This window comes from Rhinopithecus roxellana, chromosome 21 (genome assembly GCF_007565055.1).
Source record: "Rhinopithecus roxellana isolate Shanxi Qingling chromosome 21, ASM756505v1, whole genome shotgun sequence".
Taxonomy (NCBI): Eukaryota; Metazoa; Chordata; class Mammalia; order Primates; family Cercopithecidae; genus Rhinopithecus; species Rhinopithecus roxellana.
The window spans coordinates 17,140,422-17,161,483 of NC_044569.1; the positions used below are offsets into that span (position 1 = coordinate 17,140,422).

A 21,062-nucleotide genomic window follows, 5' to 3' on the forward strand; every position below is an offset into this window, starting at 1 on the left:
AGTAGCTGGGACTAGAGGCACACACCACCATGCCTGGCTAGTTTTTGTATTTTTAGTAGAGACTGGGTTTTACCATTGACCAGGCTGGTGTCAAACTCCTGATTTCAGGTGATCTGCTTGCCTTGGCCTCCCAAAGTGCTGGGATTACAGGCGTGAGCCACTGCGCCCAAGCTGAGTTTCATTTTTTGAGTCACGTAGCAGTAGTCTTTATTTGAGTGCTAGACCCTTTGAAATGTGATGAAAGCTATGGACCCTTCACTTTGTTATATAACATATGTATACACACCCAGAACTTTGCACATACATTCAGAGATTCCTAGACCCACAGACCTGCCTCTGTGTGTCCCAATTTAAGAACCTCTGTTCTTTCTTCATGACTGGATTTGCCCAATTTTGTGTTATTTTGGGACTTCATTTGTCCCTCTTTGGGACATTTCCTTATTTATTGCCCTCTTCAGAGAGTAGACATAGGAAAAACAAGATAGGAAACCTAGATTACTTAATTTTTATTTTAACATTTTCTGTAGATAAGCACACCACGCCAAGTGTGCTCTTGTCTTGATCTCCTTCTTTTTAGCATATGCCAGACATTGTAGAGTTTGGCAAGCAGTTGTAGGTTTGAGCTGCAGCCAATCATTTCTTTTGTTCTTTAGAAGTGCATAGATTCGTCTTTTTAGGGCTTTACCGAAAGTAAAATAACCTGACATTTAAACTAATAGATGTAGGAGGTAAAAAATAGAGTTCCGAAACATCTGAATTTATGTGATAGCTGAAGTCATGAGATGAGGGATGTATGTCCTCCAGGGAGGATGCAGAAAGAAGAAAAGGGTGCTGGAAACAGCCTGTCAGTTGTGCCAGCTATGGGCTGGAGGCAGCCAGGAGAGTTGGGAGCCTGGGTGTTGGGTGGAGAGAGGTTAACAGGGAAGACGTGGGAAGTACTGTAAACACGGCTGGTGTGAGCAGAGGACTATTCTGACCCTGTTGGAACATAGAGCCATCTGACAGATTGACAATGCAGTGAAGGCTGTATATAATAAATGTGTTGAAAGGAGGAAGGTGAGGATTTTCTTGGTGGGAATTTATGCCATTATTAACATATTTTGCTTCCAAAGGGGTTAAAATGTTTTACCTAAATGGATGTTTCTAGGTCAGTGCTATACAGTATTTCTAATCTGTGTTTTATAGTGTGAGCTACATATGTAATTTTAAAAATTTCAAGTAGCCACATAATGAAACAGGTGAAATTTAATGACACATTTCCTTTAATATGGTATGTCCAAAATATTACTATGTCAACCTGTAATCAATATAAAAACCTGTTACTGAAGTATTTTATAGGGCCTCTCTCAGTTCAGACTAGCCACATTTAAGTGCTGCATAGCCACATGTGGCTCATGGCCATCCATATTTGAACAATGTACTTTAGACTGTTGCATCTGTATACTCTTGTGCCCTCAGCTGGGGGGTGGGGTGTGTGTGTGTGTGTACCAAGGCAGTGAGCATCTGAGCTTTGAACCTCAGAGACCAAAATGCCGTGCCCATTTCCCCGCTATCAGCTGAGGAATCTTGACTCACATTGACACGCGGGCTTATTCTGACCCAAGTGCATGCAGGCTTCCAGAGCAGATTCAGAGGCCTGACTTAGTCCTTTAGCTCCCCTCCCAGCACAGAACCCCCCAGGTTATCTGAAAGTAGGCCTCGCCTAGAGAGACTGAGTTTCCAAGTTGTCAGTTTTCCCAAATGGTCCTCAAGCATCTTCCTCAGCAATCACCTTACAGTTTAGTAAACATTCAGAGGACTTGCTACACACCTGGGTAGTCTGCATTGTAATTCATATGTGTTTACACACTTACGTCTTCATCTGCTAAAGCACCTTTGAACCGTATTGTAATTCATAATATCTGAAGCAATTATTTTGAATTGTAGTAATTCATAATACTGAAGCAATTCGTAATATCTGAAGCAATCCTCAGATACGGGTTAGGCATGGCCCTGCTCTGAGCAGGATGGCAAAAGTGGCAGTCTATGACGCAGCCCTTGTTACCCAGGCTATTACTAAATGGTGGTGGTGGTTTTATCTTAATTAAAATGACATCACCAACAACGCGCCCTTTCCTGTCTGCCAGGAAAAGTTTTCTGTAGTGACGCATGTGTTTGTGTGTGTGCGTTTGAGGCTATATTACTCATTGCTACAGCAGTTCAAAATGACTTGGAAAAAACAACGAATGCTGGTCATTGATGTGTATACTGACATGTTTAAGGGAAGTTACTGTGGTCTGTAACTTAAGAAATACATAAAAAATAAGACGGGTGGAGTGACGGACACATGGATAGATATGAAGCCAGCACTGTAAAATAGTAGTGGTAGTTTTGTATGCCCATACTCACAGTACCATTATTCACAGTAGCTAAGAGATGGAAGCAATACGTGTCCATCAGTGGGTGAATGATCAACAAAATGTGTATTCATACAATGGAATATTATTCAACCTCTAAAAGGAAGGTATGCTGACACATGCTGCAACATGGATGAATCTTGAGGACATGATGCTAAGTGAAGTATGCCAGTCACCGAAAGACAAATACTGTATATGCTTCCATTTATATGAAGTATCTAGAGCAGTCAAATGCATAGAAAGAAAGTAGAATGGTAGTTTCCAAGCACTGGGGGAGGAGGAAATGAGGAGTTGTTTAATGGGTATAGTGTTTCAGTTTTGCAAGACAAAAAGTTCTGGGGATTGATTGCACAGTTATGTGAATACTGTATACCGACTGAACTGTACACTCTAAAACAGTTAAGATGGTAAATGTTATCTTTATTTTACCACAGTGTTTTTAAAAGCATGGTAAACAACATTTTCCAGGATGTAAACTGGTACCAAAAAAAAAAAAGTGATCCAAAGTAAGATATATTCGGGAAACACAGGGCTAACGAAAGTTAGATAGGTGTCTTTATTGCAGGAATTCTAAGAGCATTTAACAAATTAATTTACATTGAGAATTTTCAGTGTGGAGGGTCTGGCTCATAACATTTCACAAACATTAAACTTCAGAGTCCCAAAGCCTTTAAATAAAATGTTGATGGTAGAAACTCCTTAAGGGGGTGTTCATTGTACAATTCTTTCAACTTTTCTGCATGCTGGGAGGTTTTTTTTTTTTTTTTTTTTTTTGGTAAAAACATGTTGGGGAAAATGGCCTTGGAATATTTCATTCAAATTGGAGCCAAGCTAACACAAAGCTGTTGCTGCTAGTGGGAACAGCCCTGACGTCCATGTAACAAGCTGCTCTCCCTAACTCCCTCCCTTCTGCTTCTCCTTCCTCAGCTCCCACTTCTAGGATTAACAGGCAGGGAGGCGGAGAGCCCAGCTCAGATAAGTTGGGCCACAGCAGAAGGAGGGCCAGGGCAGAGGTTTGGGCCTTGGCTCTGATGCTTGAACATAAACATACCTAGTCAGAAGTACATCAGTACAAAGTGGACCCTACAAAATGATAGGGCCAGAAAACAGGTATGTGGTTACCAGGGGCTGAGAATGGGGAGAGGAGTGACTACAGAGGGACCCAGATTCTTCAACAAATACATTACAAGAGGAAAAGGGAAAGGAAGCCTGGAGATTGAAAGATACTTGAGACGCGTGAATCCAGTGCAATGTATGAACCCTGTTTGCATCCTGATCTGAACTAGCCAATCAGTCTTGTATAACTACACTTAAGGGACAAAGCGAATTTGAACTCTGCCTGGATATTTGAGGATTTTAAGGAAACAACATTTACATATATGACAGTGGGGCTGTGGTTATGCTTGATTTTGTTTTTTTTGTCTCTAGAGACTGGGTTTTGAAGTGTTGCCTAAGCTGGTCTTGAACTCCCGGGCTCAAGCAGTCCTCCCACCTCAGCCTTGGTTTCTTTAAAAAAGAAAACAAAGTTCTTTTGACTCATACATGTAGTATTTATTTATGGACGAAATGCACTTATGTCTTAGGTTGTTTCATAATGATTGTGTGTGTGGCAAGGGTTAGGTGGGTTTCAGATGTGTGGATTATTAGTGAAGCTGGGTGGTGGTGGGGTGGTCATACTATTCTAATTTTTTAATATATTTAAAATTTCCTTGTAAGAATCGTTAAATGAAAAGGCTCATGCCTGTAATCCCAGTACTTTGGGAGTCCGAGGCAGGGGGATAACGGGGTCAGGAGATCGAGACCATCCTGGCTAACACGGTGAAAACCTGTCTCTACTAAAAATACAAAAAAATTAGCCGGGCGTGGTGGCGGCACCTATAGTCCCAGCTACTGGGGAGGCTGAGGCAGGAGAATGGCGTGAACCCGGGAGGCAGAACTTGCAGTGAGCCGAGATTGTGCAACTGCACTCCAACCTGGGTGAAAGAGCGAGACTGTCTCCAAAGAAAAAAAAAAAAAAAGAATTGTTAAGTGGAAAAAGAATGAGCATATCCATAAGTTAAATACAAGAAGTGTTACATTGTGAGGAATTCTTCCCCTCCTAGCATGTAGTGGATGGTCCAGTAGTAAGGCTCTGCCACGCTTAAGTAAGAGACTGGCACTCCAAGGACAATGAGGCTGAGGCCAGAAGAGAGACAGAATGTGGGATGGCTGCATGTGGCTGGTGGATAGAGGACTCTGAGCCCCACACTCTGGTGGACTCAGATCTGGCACCCAGGCTGGGCGTGGTGGCTCACACCTGTAATTCCAGCAGTTTGAGAGGCTGAGGCAGGTAGATCACTTGAGGTCAGGAGTTCGAGACCAGCTTGGCCAACGTGGTGAAACCCCATCTCTACTAAAAATACAAAAAAAAAAAAAAAAAAAGCCAGGTGTGGTGGTGGGCACCTATAATCCCAGATGTTCCAGAGGCTGAGGCAGGAGAACCACTTGAACCCAGGAGGAGGAGGTTGCAGGGGGCCAAGATTGAGCCATTGCACTCCAGCCTGGGCAACAGAGTGAGACTCCATCTCAAAAAAAAAAAAAAGGTGTCTGGGACCCAGAACCGAGTGAAGACACCAGAGTGAAGGAGAGAGGCCACGCTATGTCCGAGAAGCTCCTCCTGGGGTGGAAGGCACAGCGCCACAAAGGCTGCTCTTGCGGAGGCTCCCCTGCAGCCAGGTGCCTGCTGACTGTCCCCAAACTGCCCGCCAACAGAGAGGGATGCAAAGGGAGCCTCTTCCTGCTCAGTGGAATAGGCAAATTATGTCACCTTTCACTCCGGACTCTCACTTCTGCCCCCGCTACCCTTAGTGTTTGGCTTTTGCTGACATTTTCCCCTACATCTTTGCTCCTGACCAAGTTCTAGATATTTCATAGGGCAGTCTAGGTAAGGGTTGGAACCTCAGTGAGTCGAGCAACAGAAACCCAGCTCACACTGGCTATCACTGTGGGCAAGCTGTTCCCCTCATTTCTGAAAGTGGAGATAAGATTAGTGTATGAGTCTGGCTTCCATTCAACTGTGTGTGAAAAACATTGTAAAATTTTCTTTCTGGTTTACACAAGCTAAAAGTTTATTTCTCTCATATGAAAGGAGTCAAGGCAGACAGACCAGGATGGGCAGGCAGATGTCTACAGGATCAAGGACCCAGGCTCTTATTTCGCTGTCTGACGTCCTCAGTATGAGGCGTTCACCTTCCAGGATGACTGCTTGGCCTCCTGTCATGATCTTTGCATTCCAGCCAGTAAGGAGGAGGAAGGCATGAAGAAAGGCCTGCCCCTGACTTTAAAAACATTTCTTGGAAGTCCCATATGATTTTGCTTAATCTCCTCAGGCAGAATTTAGTGTTGTGGTCATACCTAGCTTCAGGAGAAGCTGGGAAATTAAATCTTTATTGCAGATGCCCATGTGTTCAGCAGAGAACTGGGGTGCTTCATTCTGGCAGAAAGGTAGAACAGCAGTAACCAGTTTGTAGGATTGTCCTGAGAATTAAATGAGCCAATGTATGAAAAACACTAGTTTGGTGCCTGGGATATAAATAAGACAGCAGTGGTTTGTATCTGGTACTATTACGATTAAATAAAGCTCAGTTCATGTCACCTCCATAGAGCCTTTAGTAAACCCCTCAAGTATTCTTTTTTCTCTCTCTCTGAATTCCGTAGTATTTTATTCCAATTTTCTTTTATGGCACTTGTCACCTTCTATCTTCTATTTTTGTGTATGTTTTATGCTGTGTCAGGTAGATGCCTTCTTTTGTAAGGAAGTTCATCTCAAACACAAAGGAATTACTGGCTCATATGACTGAAAAAAGTTCAGTGGTGGGATAGGCTTCAGATGCAGTCTGATATGGGCTCTGCCTTCCTTTCTCTAGTTTGCTCAGCTCTGCCCTTTCCATGGCAGCTTTCTCCTTTTGTTATTATTTGAAACTCAGTTTCGCTCATGTTGCCCAGGCTGGAGTGCAGTGTCCTTATCTCGGCTCACTGCAACCTCCACCTCCTGGGTTCAAGTGATTCTCCTGCCTCAGCCTCCTGAGTAACTGGGATTACAGACACACGCCACCATGCCTGGCTAATTTTTGTATTTTTAGTAGAGACGGGGTTTCACCATGTTGGCCAGGCTGGTCCTGAACTCCTGACCTCAGGTGATCCACCCGCCTCAGCCTCCCAAAGTGCTGGGATTACAGGCGTGAGCCACTGGGCGTGGCCCGTTATTATTTTTAATAGAGACAGGGCCTCACTGTGTCGCCCAGGCTGATCTTGAACTCCTGGACTCAAGCCATCCTTCTGTCTTGGCCTCCCAAAGTGCTGGGATTATAGGGGTGAGCCACCATGCCTGGCCACATGGCAGCTTTCTCCTGAGGCTATTCTCCCTCATTGCCGTAAGAGGAATGCAAACAGCCCCTACGTGACATTTTTCCTTGTTAATATCAAAGGAAATAACGGTTAGCATTAAGTCTCTAACTTTGCTCTGACTGGACCATTCCTCACCTAATCACAGGGGGCAGGGGAAAGCCACACATTGAGTGGCTTGGGCTTACCCATCTGATGTAATGAGCTGTGAGATCACCTATGCTGGCTTAGAGGCAGAGTAGGTCCCAATGAGATCACATGGCTGCTCTAATGTGGGGTGGTTTTCCAAAGCAAAATCAGAGAGGCCAATGGATACAGGATGGGCAAGCAATGTGAGCCCCCTGTACAAGCCTGCTAAAGCCTAAACACCTGGCCATCAGATGGTTTTCCTGTTGTCCACAGCATCTGGCAGTGTGTTGTCACATATTTGCTGAATTCAGGGATGAATGAGTTTGACAACATTGATGGCTGGTGGAGAAACCATTCTCAAATGTAATCTGCCAGTCAGTAAATGGAGTATCTGAGATTCCTGTCTTGGTGGTATAAAGGGGTAGGGGGCAAAGAGTAGGAAGGAGGTGCTAGCACAGAAGGGACCAAGAAGGGGCTGGCCTGGCCCAGTGGATCTGCTCATGAATGAACATGGAAGAAGCCAAGCCCCTAGGAAGACAGCACCAGGAAGACTGCTGCTCTGGGCCCTCCGCCCTCTCAGTCCTGTGGTCAGCCTAGTACTGGTGGGTTTGGTTGTTTCAAACATTAGATATAATGAAGCCTTGTTCCCAATCATGTCATGATGTTAAACTGCCCTTTTAGTTTCTATTCACAGGAAAGGTCTTGTGTCAGTCTAGGGGAGGGAGCTTCCTGGGGTTTCTGATCTTTCCACTGCTTTCAGTTTCTGCTGGGGCACTCTGCCAGTCTTTGGAGAGAAACTTGCTCCAATGCTGTGTCTGTCTCACTGCTTCCTGTGCCAGCCCACTTCTGATTTCCTAGGTACCAGGATATCCAGGTTTGTGAGCTCTCATTGTTGGAAAAGTGTGCATTGCACTCTAGTAGGACACACTTAAGTTAATTTCATTATCCAAACCAAATTCAGCCTTCTTGGATATGCCTATCCCTATCCTGATTAATTTGGTGGGAAATTTGATCCCTCAAAATTGCAGCCCCCAACTGTAGGTTGGTGCGAAAGTAATTGCGGCTTTTGCCATTTTGATGCAAAAGGCGCAATTACTTTCGCACCAACCTAATATCTTCCAGACTAGGAGGCCAAGGTTTTCAGGGGGCTTGCCAGTGGGAAAACCTCTACCCTTACTCACCATTTAGGACTTGACCATCATAGTGGAGCTGCCATCCCCGCCTGGTAATAATAGAGCTGTTCCTGCTTAGGCCACTGTGTATACCGCCTACCCTACAAGTTTAACAGTCTGTCCTAATTGTTTAAGTTTAACCCTTGTCCTAATTGGCCTTATGGCCTTAGATATTGCCAAGGTGCTCTCTTCTGGCTCTGTCCCCACTTCTCTAACTGAGCCTTCCCACCTGTGGCATGAGACAGAGACCCTTTAAGTGCCACTGTCCCCAGGGCTCTGTCCTCTTTCCCTAAACACTTCAGAGCTCCTGAGATGACCTGTGCACAAGCCCCTGACATGACTCAAGTCTCCAACCCCAGACCCTCTATCCCTTTTGAGCCCTGAATCTCCACTGAGATGTCCTGAACCGAGTTCCATATTGTCTCCCTGTGCCTGAGACTCCCTGTGTCCACTCAGTATCCTAGTCTGACAGCACCAAGTCACCTTGGGCCAGTCTTCAGTCCCATTAGTCCCTGAATTTCATCACTTCTGCATGATCCGGGCCTCAGACCAGGCCCTCACTGCTCTTCACCAGGACTTTTGCCCAGCCTCTGACAGCAGTGCTCCCTGCAACCTCCCCACTCCCACCTCCTCCACTGCTGCCTGGGGTCTAAGCACACCCCTGATCCAGCCACTCTCAGGAGGAGACTCTAGAGTGTTCCTGTCCCTTCTGGACCAAGACCAGCTTTCTTCTCTGTACCAGAAAATCTGACCCCTCTTACTTCTCTCACTCCCCTTCACACTTATCCCCACAGAGAGGCAGTCTGTGCTCCAGCTTCATTAAAATTCCTGCATCTGGAATTTTCTGAGCCTTTTTGCACCTCTAGACCTTTAAGTATGGAATGCTGCCCTCCCTCCCCCACCTCCTCCTCCAGGACCCTCTGGGCAGGTCTCCTAGCAGCCCCAGGTCTGGGAGGCTCTTTACCCCAAGCCTGGACCTTTGTGGGAAGGACTCTTTTCCAGCACTCTGCAGCCTTGGAGGGGTGACCTGACTATGAACCTATCTCCTTCCCCGTCCCAGGAGCCTCTCAGGCACAGAGACTGCCTTGCTGACTGTTGTCTTCCTAGTGCCTACCATGTTTGCAGCAGGGCACGGCTGCCCACTGAACACTAAATGAATGCCCCTGCCAAAAGCGCTAGTAATTTTCAAGTGAATCTTCTAGTGTTTCAAGCCGGGACAGTTGCAAGAAGTTATAGCTGGTTTCCCTGCTCCCATTTCTCACAGGCTCATCCAATCTGGTCATGGCCAATGGATAGTTCTACCTAAATCACCCACAGGGCACTTTCTAGCTTCAAAGCCTGCCTTTCGTTGTTTTTCCATCGCCAACTCCGAGCCTAACTCTGACATTCATTCATCTTCTGCTGAGCGAGTGAGTGAATGAAAGAATGAATGAATGAATGGAAGAATACATGAATGAACGCTTTGTATGTAGTGGAGAATTCTTGCACATGGAACCCATTGCTAGGAGACATTGGGGGTGGGAGTTGTTAACCTGGGAGCAAGGGGATTTGGGGAAACATCATCAGGAGGTAAGGAATTAGGCTCAGTGAGCGGCACCAGGGACTAAGATTCACACGGGGAGAGATTTAAAGTACAAAATTGAGGGCATCTCACCTGTCTGCCCAACTGACTCATAGACACATAATTTTTCAAGTTCTTAGGTGAGAAAGGGCTGTAAGTGGGAGTTGGAAGAGCTGTTTTCCTACCTAGCTGTAAACTTTACGTGCAGAAGCTGGCCTCCTGGGACCTCAGCATGGACCAGCTCAGTTTGCTTGGAAGCTCCAAGGCCAGCAGCTGGACTAGGTGAGAGGTGGCCATGGCAGCCTGTAGCACAGGGCCCAGGAGATCACTCCTCTTCCCAGGTCAGACATTCCTTGGTGGGGATAGAGGTTCTGCTTAAGGCAGGGTGACAGCAAGCAATCTGACTTCTGATAGTCTCTTTCTGGTAGGAGCGGCCCAGGGAATCCTGATGAAATGCACCTAAGGGTGCCAATTAGAGGCCAAGACTCCCAGTGTTTCTCATATCCCCTATTCCTCCCTGCTTCTTGACCAGCTCATTGCTATGGCCCACTTCAAAGGCTTCCCCCTTTGTGTTACCTTCCCTGGATATCTTGCTAGGAAGTAGCCACTTCCTCTCTTGTAGTCCTGTACCTGCATCCTGAACCAGTGCTGCCTGGGCATTCAGCCCACATTGCCTTGTGGCTAGTGTAGGTTCATTTTCCTACTCAGCTGTAGGCACTATCTTCACATCCACCCTCCCAAGCACACAGTGCCCTGGATGGACATAGCTAACTGCTTTAAAGTATTTCTTGATTAACGGTAACTCAGTGATTTTAATAACCTTCAGGAGTTCTGCACTGACTTGGCCTTTTCCAGTCTATCACTAGGCAAGCTTGTCTGAAGCAGCACCCCTGTGGACGGGTGGTTTGTTAGTTGGCCACAGAACTCCTTGAAGAGAGGTGCTCCTTACATTCCCAGGGAAATGACCTAGGCCCTTCCTCCTCAGAGTGCCATTCATGAATGAGGCATCAGCATCACCTGGGCTACTTAGACACACAGACCCTCAAACTTAGAGAGTCAGAACCTGCCTTTGAATAGGCTCTCTAGGGGATTCATGCAAATGCATGCCTGGAAACCCTGGCCTAGGGAAGACTCTCACTGGGAAGCAGGGCTTTAAAAGGAGGGGCGAGGAGTGACACTGAACAGCTGCTGGATCAACCCCACCCCTCTCTCAACTTAGATGGGGAAACTGAGGCCCTGGAAACTACAGAGGCTCACACCAGAGAATTAGCAAAACACACTTCCCTGCCTGGGCTCTGGAGGCTGACTTCTCAGCTGCTAGCTTGTCTTCTAGCTGTGTGCGCTTGTGCAAGTTATTCTGCCTCTCTCTGCCTCAACTTCCCCATCTGTAAGAGCAACCTCCTAGATCTGCATATTTGATTATTGAACGACCAGGACAGGTAAGAGTGTACACAGTGCCGTGCTTGGCACACAGTGAGGCCCTGTATGTAGCTCTTGTTATTAGCGCTGCCCAAAGCCACATTCGCAGAAGACAGTCCAGCATCCAAAGTGCCTGCTTGAAGCATGGCCAGAAGACAAGCAGATGGTGGGGTAGGCAGTGATGTCAATGAGCAAAAGCCTGCATCCATCCATCAGTACATTCACTCCTCCTCGAACAACTATGGGTGTTTGTCAAGTAAGGTCCTGACCATTCAGCAGTGAGGGAGAGAGCTGGGGTGGTCAGTGGGCAGAGGCCACTGAGGAATACTGGTACCTGGGCATGGACTCTAGCCCTGCAGTCCACAGACCCCGGGTCTCCGGCCACGGGAAAATGAGCTCTTAGTGACGGGTCTTTCTCTGGCCTGGTATCAGGGGCTTGGGCCAGAGAGCCAGGGCTGTGTGCTGCCTTCCCATGGCTCTCATGCTGGGTACCAGTACGCATCATGCATCAGCAAGGATCCTAGGGCATCTGCGGCCCATACCCTGGGTGACAGCTGGCCTGGATGCAGCACAGGTTGAGCTCTTGGGGCATAGGCCTTCTTCCCACCTCGTCCCCACGCTGTATGCCTCCAGGGCCTGTGGGCCGCCTGTACCTGATCGCCTGCCTTGGGTTCTCCACCGAGCCTGCCTCTGAGTTATCTCCCGTGAGTTCCCAGCACCTGCCTCCCGTCTGCAGCGGGTTCCGCACTGTCCACCACCCATGACATTCGACTCCCCACGAGGCACCTCGCCTGGGCGTGCAGTACCTGTTTTGCTTCCACCCCATTCCCAGTAGCGGGTTCCGCACCTGGGATCACACGTGAGATTCCCCCCACCCCACAACCGCATGCCTGGGCTTTACTTCTGCACCTGCCGCCCCACCCCTGCATCCCGCTCCGCACTTCCGGCGCATAAGGTTTGACCAGGCCCTCCCAATTGAAGCACCTGTTCTCCAAGACAGAGCCGCTGTGTCTCCGCTGCTCTGGGTGCAGGCCCGAGTAGGGATGGGAGGAGGTGCTCTTATTCCACTGCCTGTCCGGGACAGGGGCAGCTTTTCCTAGGGCATTCTTGCCTCAGTAGAGAGGGCCGGCTACACCCACGTGCAGGAAGTGCGGGGCGGGATGCACGGGTGGGGAGGCAGGGAGGAGGGCCCAGTGCGCGGTTGGGAGGTTGGGAGGGAGGGGAAGCTCAGCTCACGGGGATTCCAGTTGCTGTGCCGGCGCCAGGGAAAGCCCCCGAGCCTCCCGGTTCCGACGGTGTGCAGCCACTGAGAATTCATTAGCTTCGTGGATCCCTGATCTTTTCCCTTTTCTACCCTTTGCTCAGCCGCATTCTCACAAACTGCAAGCACGCGCCCCGCTGGGTAGCAGCAACCCGAGAACACCCCCTCCCCCCGCCCCCGCAAGACGCCGGTACCTGCTTGAGAGGGTGAGGGTCCCGGGACCCCTGCGAGGAGGAGGGTCGTGGGGTTCCAGGATGCCAACCAGGAAAGATCACCTCGTTGCTTCTTCCACCAGCCTTTCCGCGGGACATAGCTAAACTTGAACTTAGCATTCCAAGGGTCTGGAAACATCTTCGTGGGACCCATCGAGAGGTTGCTTAAAGACTGGCACCCGCTCCCGTGGCCAGGTGGGAAAAGGGCGGGCCAGCAGTGAAAGTCCGGCCGGGGCGCCACACCTAGGCCGTGGATTCCGAGAGGCTGCAGGCTGGCGGCCCGGGAGGCGCGGCAGGGGCGGAGTCGCCGGGGGCAGGCTTCGCGCACTTCCCGGGCCGGGTCAGCCTGGATGGACGAACCCGAGCCATGGCCAGCGCGGCGGCGGAGTCAGGGCAGGAGCTGCCGGCCTTCGCGGGGTCCCGGGACCCGAGCGCACCGCGGCTAGCCTACGGCTACGGCTACGGCCCAGGCAGCCTGCGCGAGCTGCGGGCGCGCGAGTTCGGCCGCCTGGCAGGTGAGGCGGGCGGGCTGGCAGGCGTGGGGGACACGAGGTTTCTGGAACCGACGTGGACGGATCTTTTGCTGCTAGTGAGAGCGGCGCTACCTAATTTGTCAAGTAAGGTCCTGGCCATTCAGCAGTGAGGGAGAGAGCTGGAGTGGTCAGTGGGCAGAGGCCACTGGGGCATTTTGAATAAATTGGGGCGCATTTTTAATCAAAACTCCAGGAGGGACGTGTCCATGCGTCCGCTTCGTAGACATGGCTCCCTGAGGTCCCACCTGCAGCCCCAAGGCTTCTTGCTACTCTTACTCTTCAGACTTTCCAGTGGGCAGGACTAACCCAGCCCTCTTCCCCTTTTCCCGCCCTCAGCGAGCAGGGCTTAGGATGGTCCTTGCCCTCTCTTGTGGGAGACCCCTCACTCTAAAGGGCCTGCTGGAGCCGGGGTTGCAAAAGACAGCATATCCAGCGGCCGTGACCCTTCGGATGTCCGCCCGGGGTAGGAGCGGTGCGTGGGCCGCCAGCGCCCGGGCTGGGACAGCACCTCTGCCGGCGCGCCAGGTTGGGACCCAGAGGCCAAGGCCTTCTGGTAGGGGCCTCCCAAGGCTGCACTCTGCAGACTCCTCTGGGATAGCCCGTATTCAGCTTTGATTTTCGAAACTTCATTTTCCTCACTCTTGCAGCGTCAGAACAATCCCTCTGAACTCCAGTTGGCTGGAGGACTGGAAGAATTAGCAAACAGTGCAATTTCACCTTTAAGAACAGGGCGAGCCTGTGAATTAGACAAGGAGACCAAGATCACATCGTGCCTTTCCTCAGAGCGGAACAGGCTGATGAAATTGCAAATCAAGCTCCATCTGGCCTTGGCTGACCCGGCCCTCTGCTGCCAGGGCCCGTTAGTGACTCATCCCTGTGACAGGGACTTTGGGTGCAGGGCTTCATCAAGCCCCAGAGCCGCATACCGGACAGTCAGGGAGGGTCTGCAGGTGAAGTGGGCACTTCGTGGCACAGGGCACCAGGGTTTGAGTGCATCTGCTCTGTCGCGATGAACAACTGGTAACTACTCCCCTTCTCAGGGCAGAACAGCAACAATGACTTAGGTTTCACTACTCGGGTAGCTGATTTCAGCGCTCTGGGTCACTTCCTAGTGTTGTGGAGGGTAACTGTGTTTTCCCTTTGGGGGCTGTGAGAACTGTGGTCTCCTCCTGTGTGTCTCCTCTGGCTTCCTAAGTAGGGAGAGTCAGGAGGGAGACAGGGGTGCCTTCTGCCAGCCTCTGTCTATTCACTCCTCATCCTTCCCTGTTGCAGGGTCACCTGCTGGAGACAGCTCCTCACCCTTCTTTTGTATTCTGTCTCTCTCATCTGTTAATTATGGAAATTTCCTACCACTCAGAAATAGACAGAGACTATGAATGCCCACAGGTGCTGGGGAGGGAGGCTCTCCATTCTTTGAAGCAGCTCTTAAAGGCTACCTGAGTAATTATGTCAGCACCACACCTCCTTAATCCCCTAAATCTCCTCCAGCTGTGATCTCTCAGGCCTACTATTGGCCAACCTCTCCCCTCAATGCTACCCTGGGAAAGTAGAGCTATATTCTTGTCCCCTGGTTTCACTCCTGTTCCTCAAAGAACACTATTCCCCTCAAATGCAAAATTGGGATGTGTCAGCCAGGCTGGCCCTCAGAACTCCTTTACCGCTTACTGTATTCCTGGTAGTGTTGTGGGCATCTTTTATTTAATGCAAGTTCCCCGTATTTCCTCTACATTATGATTAAAGTGGACATTTGTGCACTAACCTGATGCCCCTCCCACTGCTGGGAGTCTTGGAACATGTCCACTTGTTTTTCTCCTAGAAACAAGCCAGAGAGAGGGCAGGAAAAAACAAACCAAAATAATATAATCTCTTCCTCGTTCCTCCTCTCCCCTCATGAAGTTTTTCTGCCAGTTTGAGAATTTCTCTGGTTAAGTGGTAGCTCAGAATAATTAAATGCTTAAGCTTTCAGGGCTGAAATGTGTTACCTAGTGATTTGGATGGGAACTTCCTTGCCTTTGTGAAGGGAGCATATTGAATATACAGATGTGTGTCAAGGGTCTCTGGAAGCCTTCGTGCTGAATGATGACTACCATCATGCTGGAATGAGAACTGGACAAGGATGACCTAGAGCTGACTCTGGAATTCTCTTTCCTGAAGAAGATCTTTTTTAACTTTGGGGTCATTCACCTGTTTCTAATAGCAGCTACACCTGTGTCCCGAGTATTGGACTAGGTGCTGCCATATACCAGCTCATTTAACATTTGTCCCATCTGCAGATGAAGGAACAGGGGCCCAGAGTGGCTAGTGGTGGAGCCAGGATTCAACTCTGGGTTGAATGACTTGGATTCTGTACCATTAATCCCTATGCTGCCTGACTTTCTCCTAACATCACATGTATGACTGATCTAACACAGCTTTTGCACCCTTTTGTTTTTCCTGCAAAATTAACTGTTGGACCAAAAGCCAAAGCAGCTTTTTCTCCAATAGCTACTTGGCCCTGCAGAAGACTGTGGCACAGTGTGAGACGCTCCCCAGCAGCTTCCAGGTCTCACCTGTGGCCTTGATGCCTAGGTGAACAAAGCCTTTCTTTTGGTTTGGTACCTTTGTATTTCTGAATCTTTAATAAAAGATTCAGAACATTGTTTTAAAAGTATCTTTTTGGACTAGGTCATACATCTGATATGGTTTCACTCTGTGTCCCCACCCAAATCTCATGTCTAATTGTAATTCCCAGTGTTGGGCGAGGGACCTGGTAGGAGGTGATTGGATCAAGGGGGTGGATTTCCCCGTTGCAGTTCTCGTGAGAGTGAGTTCTTACAAGATCAGGTTGTTTAAAGTGTGTAGCACAAACTGGGTATGGTGGCTTAAGCCTGTAATCCTAGCACTTGGGAGGCTGAGGTGGGCCGATCACTTGAGCCCAGGAGTTCAAGAACAGCCTGGGCAACATGGTGAAACCCCGTCTCTACAAAACATACAAAAATTAGGCAGGCTCATGCCTAAAGTCCCAGCTACTGAGGAGGCTGAGGTGGGAGAATTGCTTGAACCTGGGAAGTCAAAGCTGCAGTGAGCTGAGATTGCGCCACTGCACTTCAGCCTGGGCAACACAGTGAAATACTGTCTCAATAAAAGAAAAAAACCAAACAAACTTTCTTTAGCCAGGTGCAGAGGCTCATAACTGTAATCCCAGCACTTTGGGAGGCCAGCCTGGCCAACATGGCAAAACCTTGTCTCTACTAAAAGTATAAAAAATTAGCCCGGTATGGTGGCACATGCCTGTAATCCCAGCTATTTGGGAGGCTGAACCCAGGAGGTGGAGGTTGCAGTGAGCCGAGATTGAGCCCCTGCACTGTAGCCTGGGTGACAGAGCAAGACCCTCTCTCTCTCAAAAAAAAAAAAAAAAAAAGAAAAAAAAAAAAGAAAAAAAAAGTGTGTAGCACCTCCCCCTTCACAAGTGCTTTCTCTCCCCCCTTTTCTCTCCCCCACCCTTTCTCTCTCTCTCTCTCTCTCTCTCTCTCTCTCTATATATATATATATATATATGCTGTCACCATATTAAGATGTGCTTGCTTTGCCTTCCATCAAGATTGTAAAGTTTCCTGAGGCCTCCCTAGCCATGCCTCCTATACAGCCTGTGCAACTGTGAGTCAATTAAACCTCTTTTCTTTATAAACTACCCAGTCTCAGGTAGTTCTTTATAGCAATGTGAGAATGGACTGATACAACATTTAATGGTATCAGATTCAAAAGTTGCCAAAGGAAGGTGAAGAATCACCAGGAAGCCTGCCTCTCACTCTAGCTGCAGCCACTGTGGCCACCTCAGAGTCAACTGCTGTCACTCATGTCTTGTGTATCTTTCCAGTGGTTGTCTATATTTATGTGTGCATGTGCGTACTTTTTGAGACAGGGACTTGCTCTGTCACCCAGGCTGGAATGCAGTGGCATGATTATAGCTCACTGCCACCTTGACCTCTTGGTCTTAAGCTATCCTCTTGCCTCAGCCTCCCAAGTAGCTGGGACTACAAGTGTGCACCACCATGCCTGGATATATATTTCTATAGAGAAGGGATCTCACTATGTTGCTTATTCTGGTCTCAAATTCCTGGCCTCAAGCAATCCTCCTACCTCAGCCTCCCGAAATCCTGGGATTATAGATGTGAGTCACTGTATCCAGCCCTTACACTTTTTTTTTAAAAAACAAAAGTGAGCCATATGTCTCAACACCTGACATAGTTTGTGTTTAAGGTCTTTCTCTGTCATTATCATACTAGCTTCTATTTTGTTCATTGCTATGTCCCCAGCACTTAGAACAATGCCTGGCATATAGTAGGTGCTCAATAAATATTTCTTGAATGCAAACACAATAAACTAGGAATGAAAGAAAAATTAACCAACTGATAAAGGTCATCTTCAAAACCCCCCACAGCTAACATCATACTTTGTGGTGAAAGACTGAAAACTTTCATCCTGAGTTTGAAACAAAACAAAGGTGCCTGTTCTCACCACTTCTTTTCAACGTTGTACTGGAGGCTGTAGCCAGGGCAATTAGGCAAGAAAACAAAATAGAAGTGTTCCACATTGGAAAGAAGTAAAACTATCTCTACTTGCCAATAATGTAATTTTGTATATTAAAAATTTCAAGGAATCCACACACAAAACTATTGGAATTTAAAAACAAATTTAGCCAAGTGGTAGGATATAAGATCAATATGCAAACATCAGTTCAATTTCTATACATTGGCAATAAATACTATAAAAATGAAATTAGAAAAACAGTTCCTAAGGCATCAAAAATAATAAAATACACAAAAAATGTATCAAAAGAAGTATGACATACACTGAAAATTGTAAAACATCATTGAAAGAAATTAAAGAAGACCTAAATAAATGGAAAAATATCCTGTATTGATGGGTTGGAAGACTTAATATTGTTAACATGGCAATAATCCCCAAATTGATATATAGATTCAATGAAATTCCTATCAAAATCCCAGCTGGCTTTTTGCAGAAGTTGACAAGCTGATTTTAAAATTTACATAGAAATACAAGCGACTTAGAATAGCCAAAGCAATCATTTTATTTTATTTTATTTTTTGAGTCAGGGTCTCTGTCATAAAGACTGGAGTGCAGTGGTGCAATCTCAGCTCATTGCAATCTCTACCTCCCAGGCTCAAGTGATTCTCCTGCCTCAGCCTCCCGAGTAGCTGGGATTACAGGCGCACATCATTACTGCCTGGCTAATTTTTGTATTTGTAGTAGAGATGGGGTTTCACCATGTTGGCCACGCTGGTCTTGAACTCCTGACCTCAAATGGTCCACTCCCCTCGGCTTCCCAAAGTGCTGGGATTACAGGTGTGTGCCACTGCACATGACCTCAAAGCAATCTTGAAGATCAAAGTTGGAGGAATCACACTTCCCAGTTTCAAAACTTACTATAAAGTTACAGAATAAAGACAGTGTAATATTGGCATAAGTATACACATAGAGACCAATGAAATAGAATTTTAATTCAATAAACCCATATGTCTATGGTCAATTGATTTTCAACATATTCCAAGACTATTCAATGAGAGAAATAATAACTTCTTCAATAAGTGATATTGGGACAACTGGATATTGACATGCAAAAGAATGAACTTGGACCCCTACCTCATACTGCATTCAAAAATTAACTCAGTGGATCAAAGACCTAAATATGAAACAGCTAAAAGTATAATATTCTTAGAGTAATATGTAAGCATAAATCACTAGGACCTTGTTGGATTAGACAATAATTTATGACACCAAAAATGCAACAACAAAAATAGACAAATTGAATTTTATCAAAGTTAAAAAGAACTTGTATGTTTCAATGAACACCATCAAGAAAGTGAAAGGATAACCCACCAAATGAGAGAAAATACATCCACATAAAAACTTGTATACATGGCCAGGCGCGGTGGCTCAAGCCTGTAATCCCAGCACTTTGGGAGGTCGAGACGGGCGGATCACAAGGTCAGGAGATCGAGACCATCCTGGCGAACACAGTGAAACCCCGTCTCTACTAAAAATACAAAAAACTAGCCGGGCGAGGTGGCGGACGCCTGTAGTCCCAGCTACTTGGGAGGTTGAGGCAGGAGAATGGCGGGAACCCGGGAGGCGGAGCTTGCAGTGAGCTGAGATCCGGCCACTGCACTCCAGCCTGGGCGACAGAGCAAGACTCTGCCTCAAAAAAAAAAAAAAAAAAAAAAAAAAAAAAAAAACTTGTACACCAATATTCATAGCAGCAATCATTTATAATACACAAAACTGGAAACAACCCAAATATTCCTCAGTAGATGAATGGATACATAAAATGTGGTATATTCATACAATGGAAAACTATTCTGCCATTAAAGGAAGTTCTGATGCATGCTACAATGTGGATGTACCTTGAAAACATTATGCTAAGTGAAAGAAGTCAGACACTAAAGACCACATATTGTATGGTTCCTTTTACATGAAATGTTCAGAATAGGCAAATCTAGAGAAGCAGAAAGTAGATTAGCGGTTATCAAGGGCTGGGGTTGGAGGCAATGGGGAGTGATTGGTAATTATATGGGATTTCTTTTGGGGATGAATGAAAATATTCTAAAATTAATGGTATTTATGTAATTTTATGAATATGTTAAAAACCACTGAATTGTATACTTTAAGAGGGTGAATTTTATGTTATGTCTCAATTAAGCTTTGATAAAACAACCCATTCTACACAAAACATTTGATAAGTGAATGAATGAATCTCTTCATATTATATGTACTTAAAAGTGTATCTCAGAGTTTGTTTCATGTCAGTACTTATTAGATAGTGTACAATGTTTATTTTAAAAGCGGATTGATGGACATTTAAGTTGTTTCCAATCTTTTGCTATTGCAGGCAATAGTTCATTGAATATCCTGATATTCAGGTCATTCCACAAAAGTGTGGGTATTTGTAAGATGAATTCCTGCAAGAGGAATTGCTAGGTCAAAGGATGTGTACATTTTAAAGCGTGAACTGATGTTGCTAAATTGCTGAGCATAAAAAAAGTATGCCTGTGTACCCTCCTACCAGCTGTGTACCAGTGAGCTTGTTTTGCCACAGCTCCATTCACACATTGAGGGATCCAACCACTGATCTCTGCCAATCTGATCAGTAAACCACAGTATCTCATTTTCATCTAAATTTGCATTTCTCTCTGAGAGAGGCTGGAAGGATCGTTTGCATTCCTTGTATTCTTGGAAGCTCTCACAGCTGCATTAGGGTTGAGGGGTGCAGAGCAGTGTGGGAAAGTAGGATCAGGGCTCTCCCCTCAGGGAATCCTCCCAGAACCTCCAGAACAGGTTGTGAGTCACAATGTGAAACAGCTTTGCCGCCATTCATCACCAATGTCTGCTGGGCACCTTCTCTGTGAGGGATGCTGTTCCAGGTTCACAAAAGAGTGAAGAGAGCTGATTAATCAGGAGGGCTTTCTCAGGGCTTGAAAGGTCCTTCAGCATTAGAAGCGCAGTCCTTCCACTGCTCATGCCTACACTTGGATTAAGAGGCACATATCAAGAGGCACCGGGCTCAAGTCAGTGGCCTGGTGTTACGTCGACACGCATTAGATGGCATCGGTTGGGCTTATACAAACAAGATTCAGGTAAAAGTACTGAAATACCCATGAAAAACAACCTGCAGGTTTTTTTTTTCTTTCAGGAACTGTCTACCTTGACCATGCAGGTGCCACCTTGTTCTCCCAGAGCCAGCTCGAAAGCTTCACTAATGATCTCATGGAAAACACTTACGGTAATGAAAAACGCCTGAAACGGGTTTTAGTCAACTACATGCAGCTGATATACCTATGCATATTAAATGTTGCGTTAATAGACTGGGACTGTTCTGACCACAAAAAGCTGAATAAGCCCCATGTAAGATAGGGGCCAGGCAAGCACCCTGGGTCATTCTGTACTGTAAACGTGTGGCTGGGATGGAGGGAGCTGGCTCAGGGACAGACACACAGGT

The 21,062-nt window shown here is 47.0% G+C and overlaps 1 protein-coding gene and 1 long non-coding RNA gene across 2 annotated transcripts in view; one reads left to right on the forward strand and one right to left on the reverse strand.

Annotated features, from left to right (window-relative positions):
• Positions 1-5,478: 5,478 nt before the first annotated feature.
• On the reverse strand, positions 5,479-12,797 carry LOC104661882. The gene is made up of 2 exons (XR_747906.1): positions 12,597-12,797; positions 5,479-5,868 (listed from the first exon to the last, which is right to left on the reverse strand). It is a non-coding gene; the product is annotated as an uncharacterized LOC104661882 (long non-coding RNA).
• A 90-nt stretch (positions 12,798-12,887) lies between these two features.
• The window catches only part of MOCOS (molybdenum cofactor sulfurase), a 59,670-nt gene continuing 51,495 nt past the window's right edge, over positions 12,888-21,062 (forward strand). The window contains exons 1-2 of the mRNA XM_010362694.1: positions 12,888-13,048; positions 20,757-20,846. Coding sequence (XP_010360996.1) covers positions 12,901-13,048; positions 20,757-20,846 — 238 coding nt within the window. The 5' untranslated portion in view covers positions 12,888-12,900. The remainder of the gene's footprint in view (positions 13,049-20,756; positions 20,847-21,062) is intronic.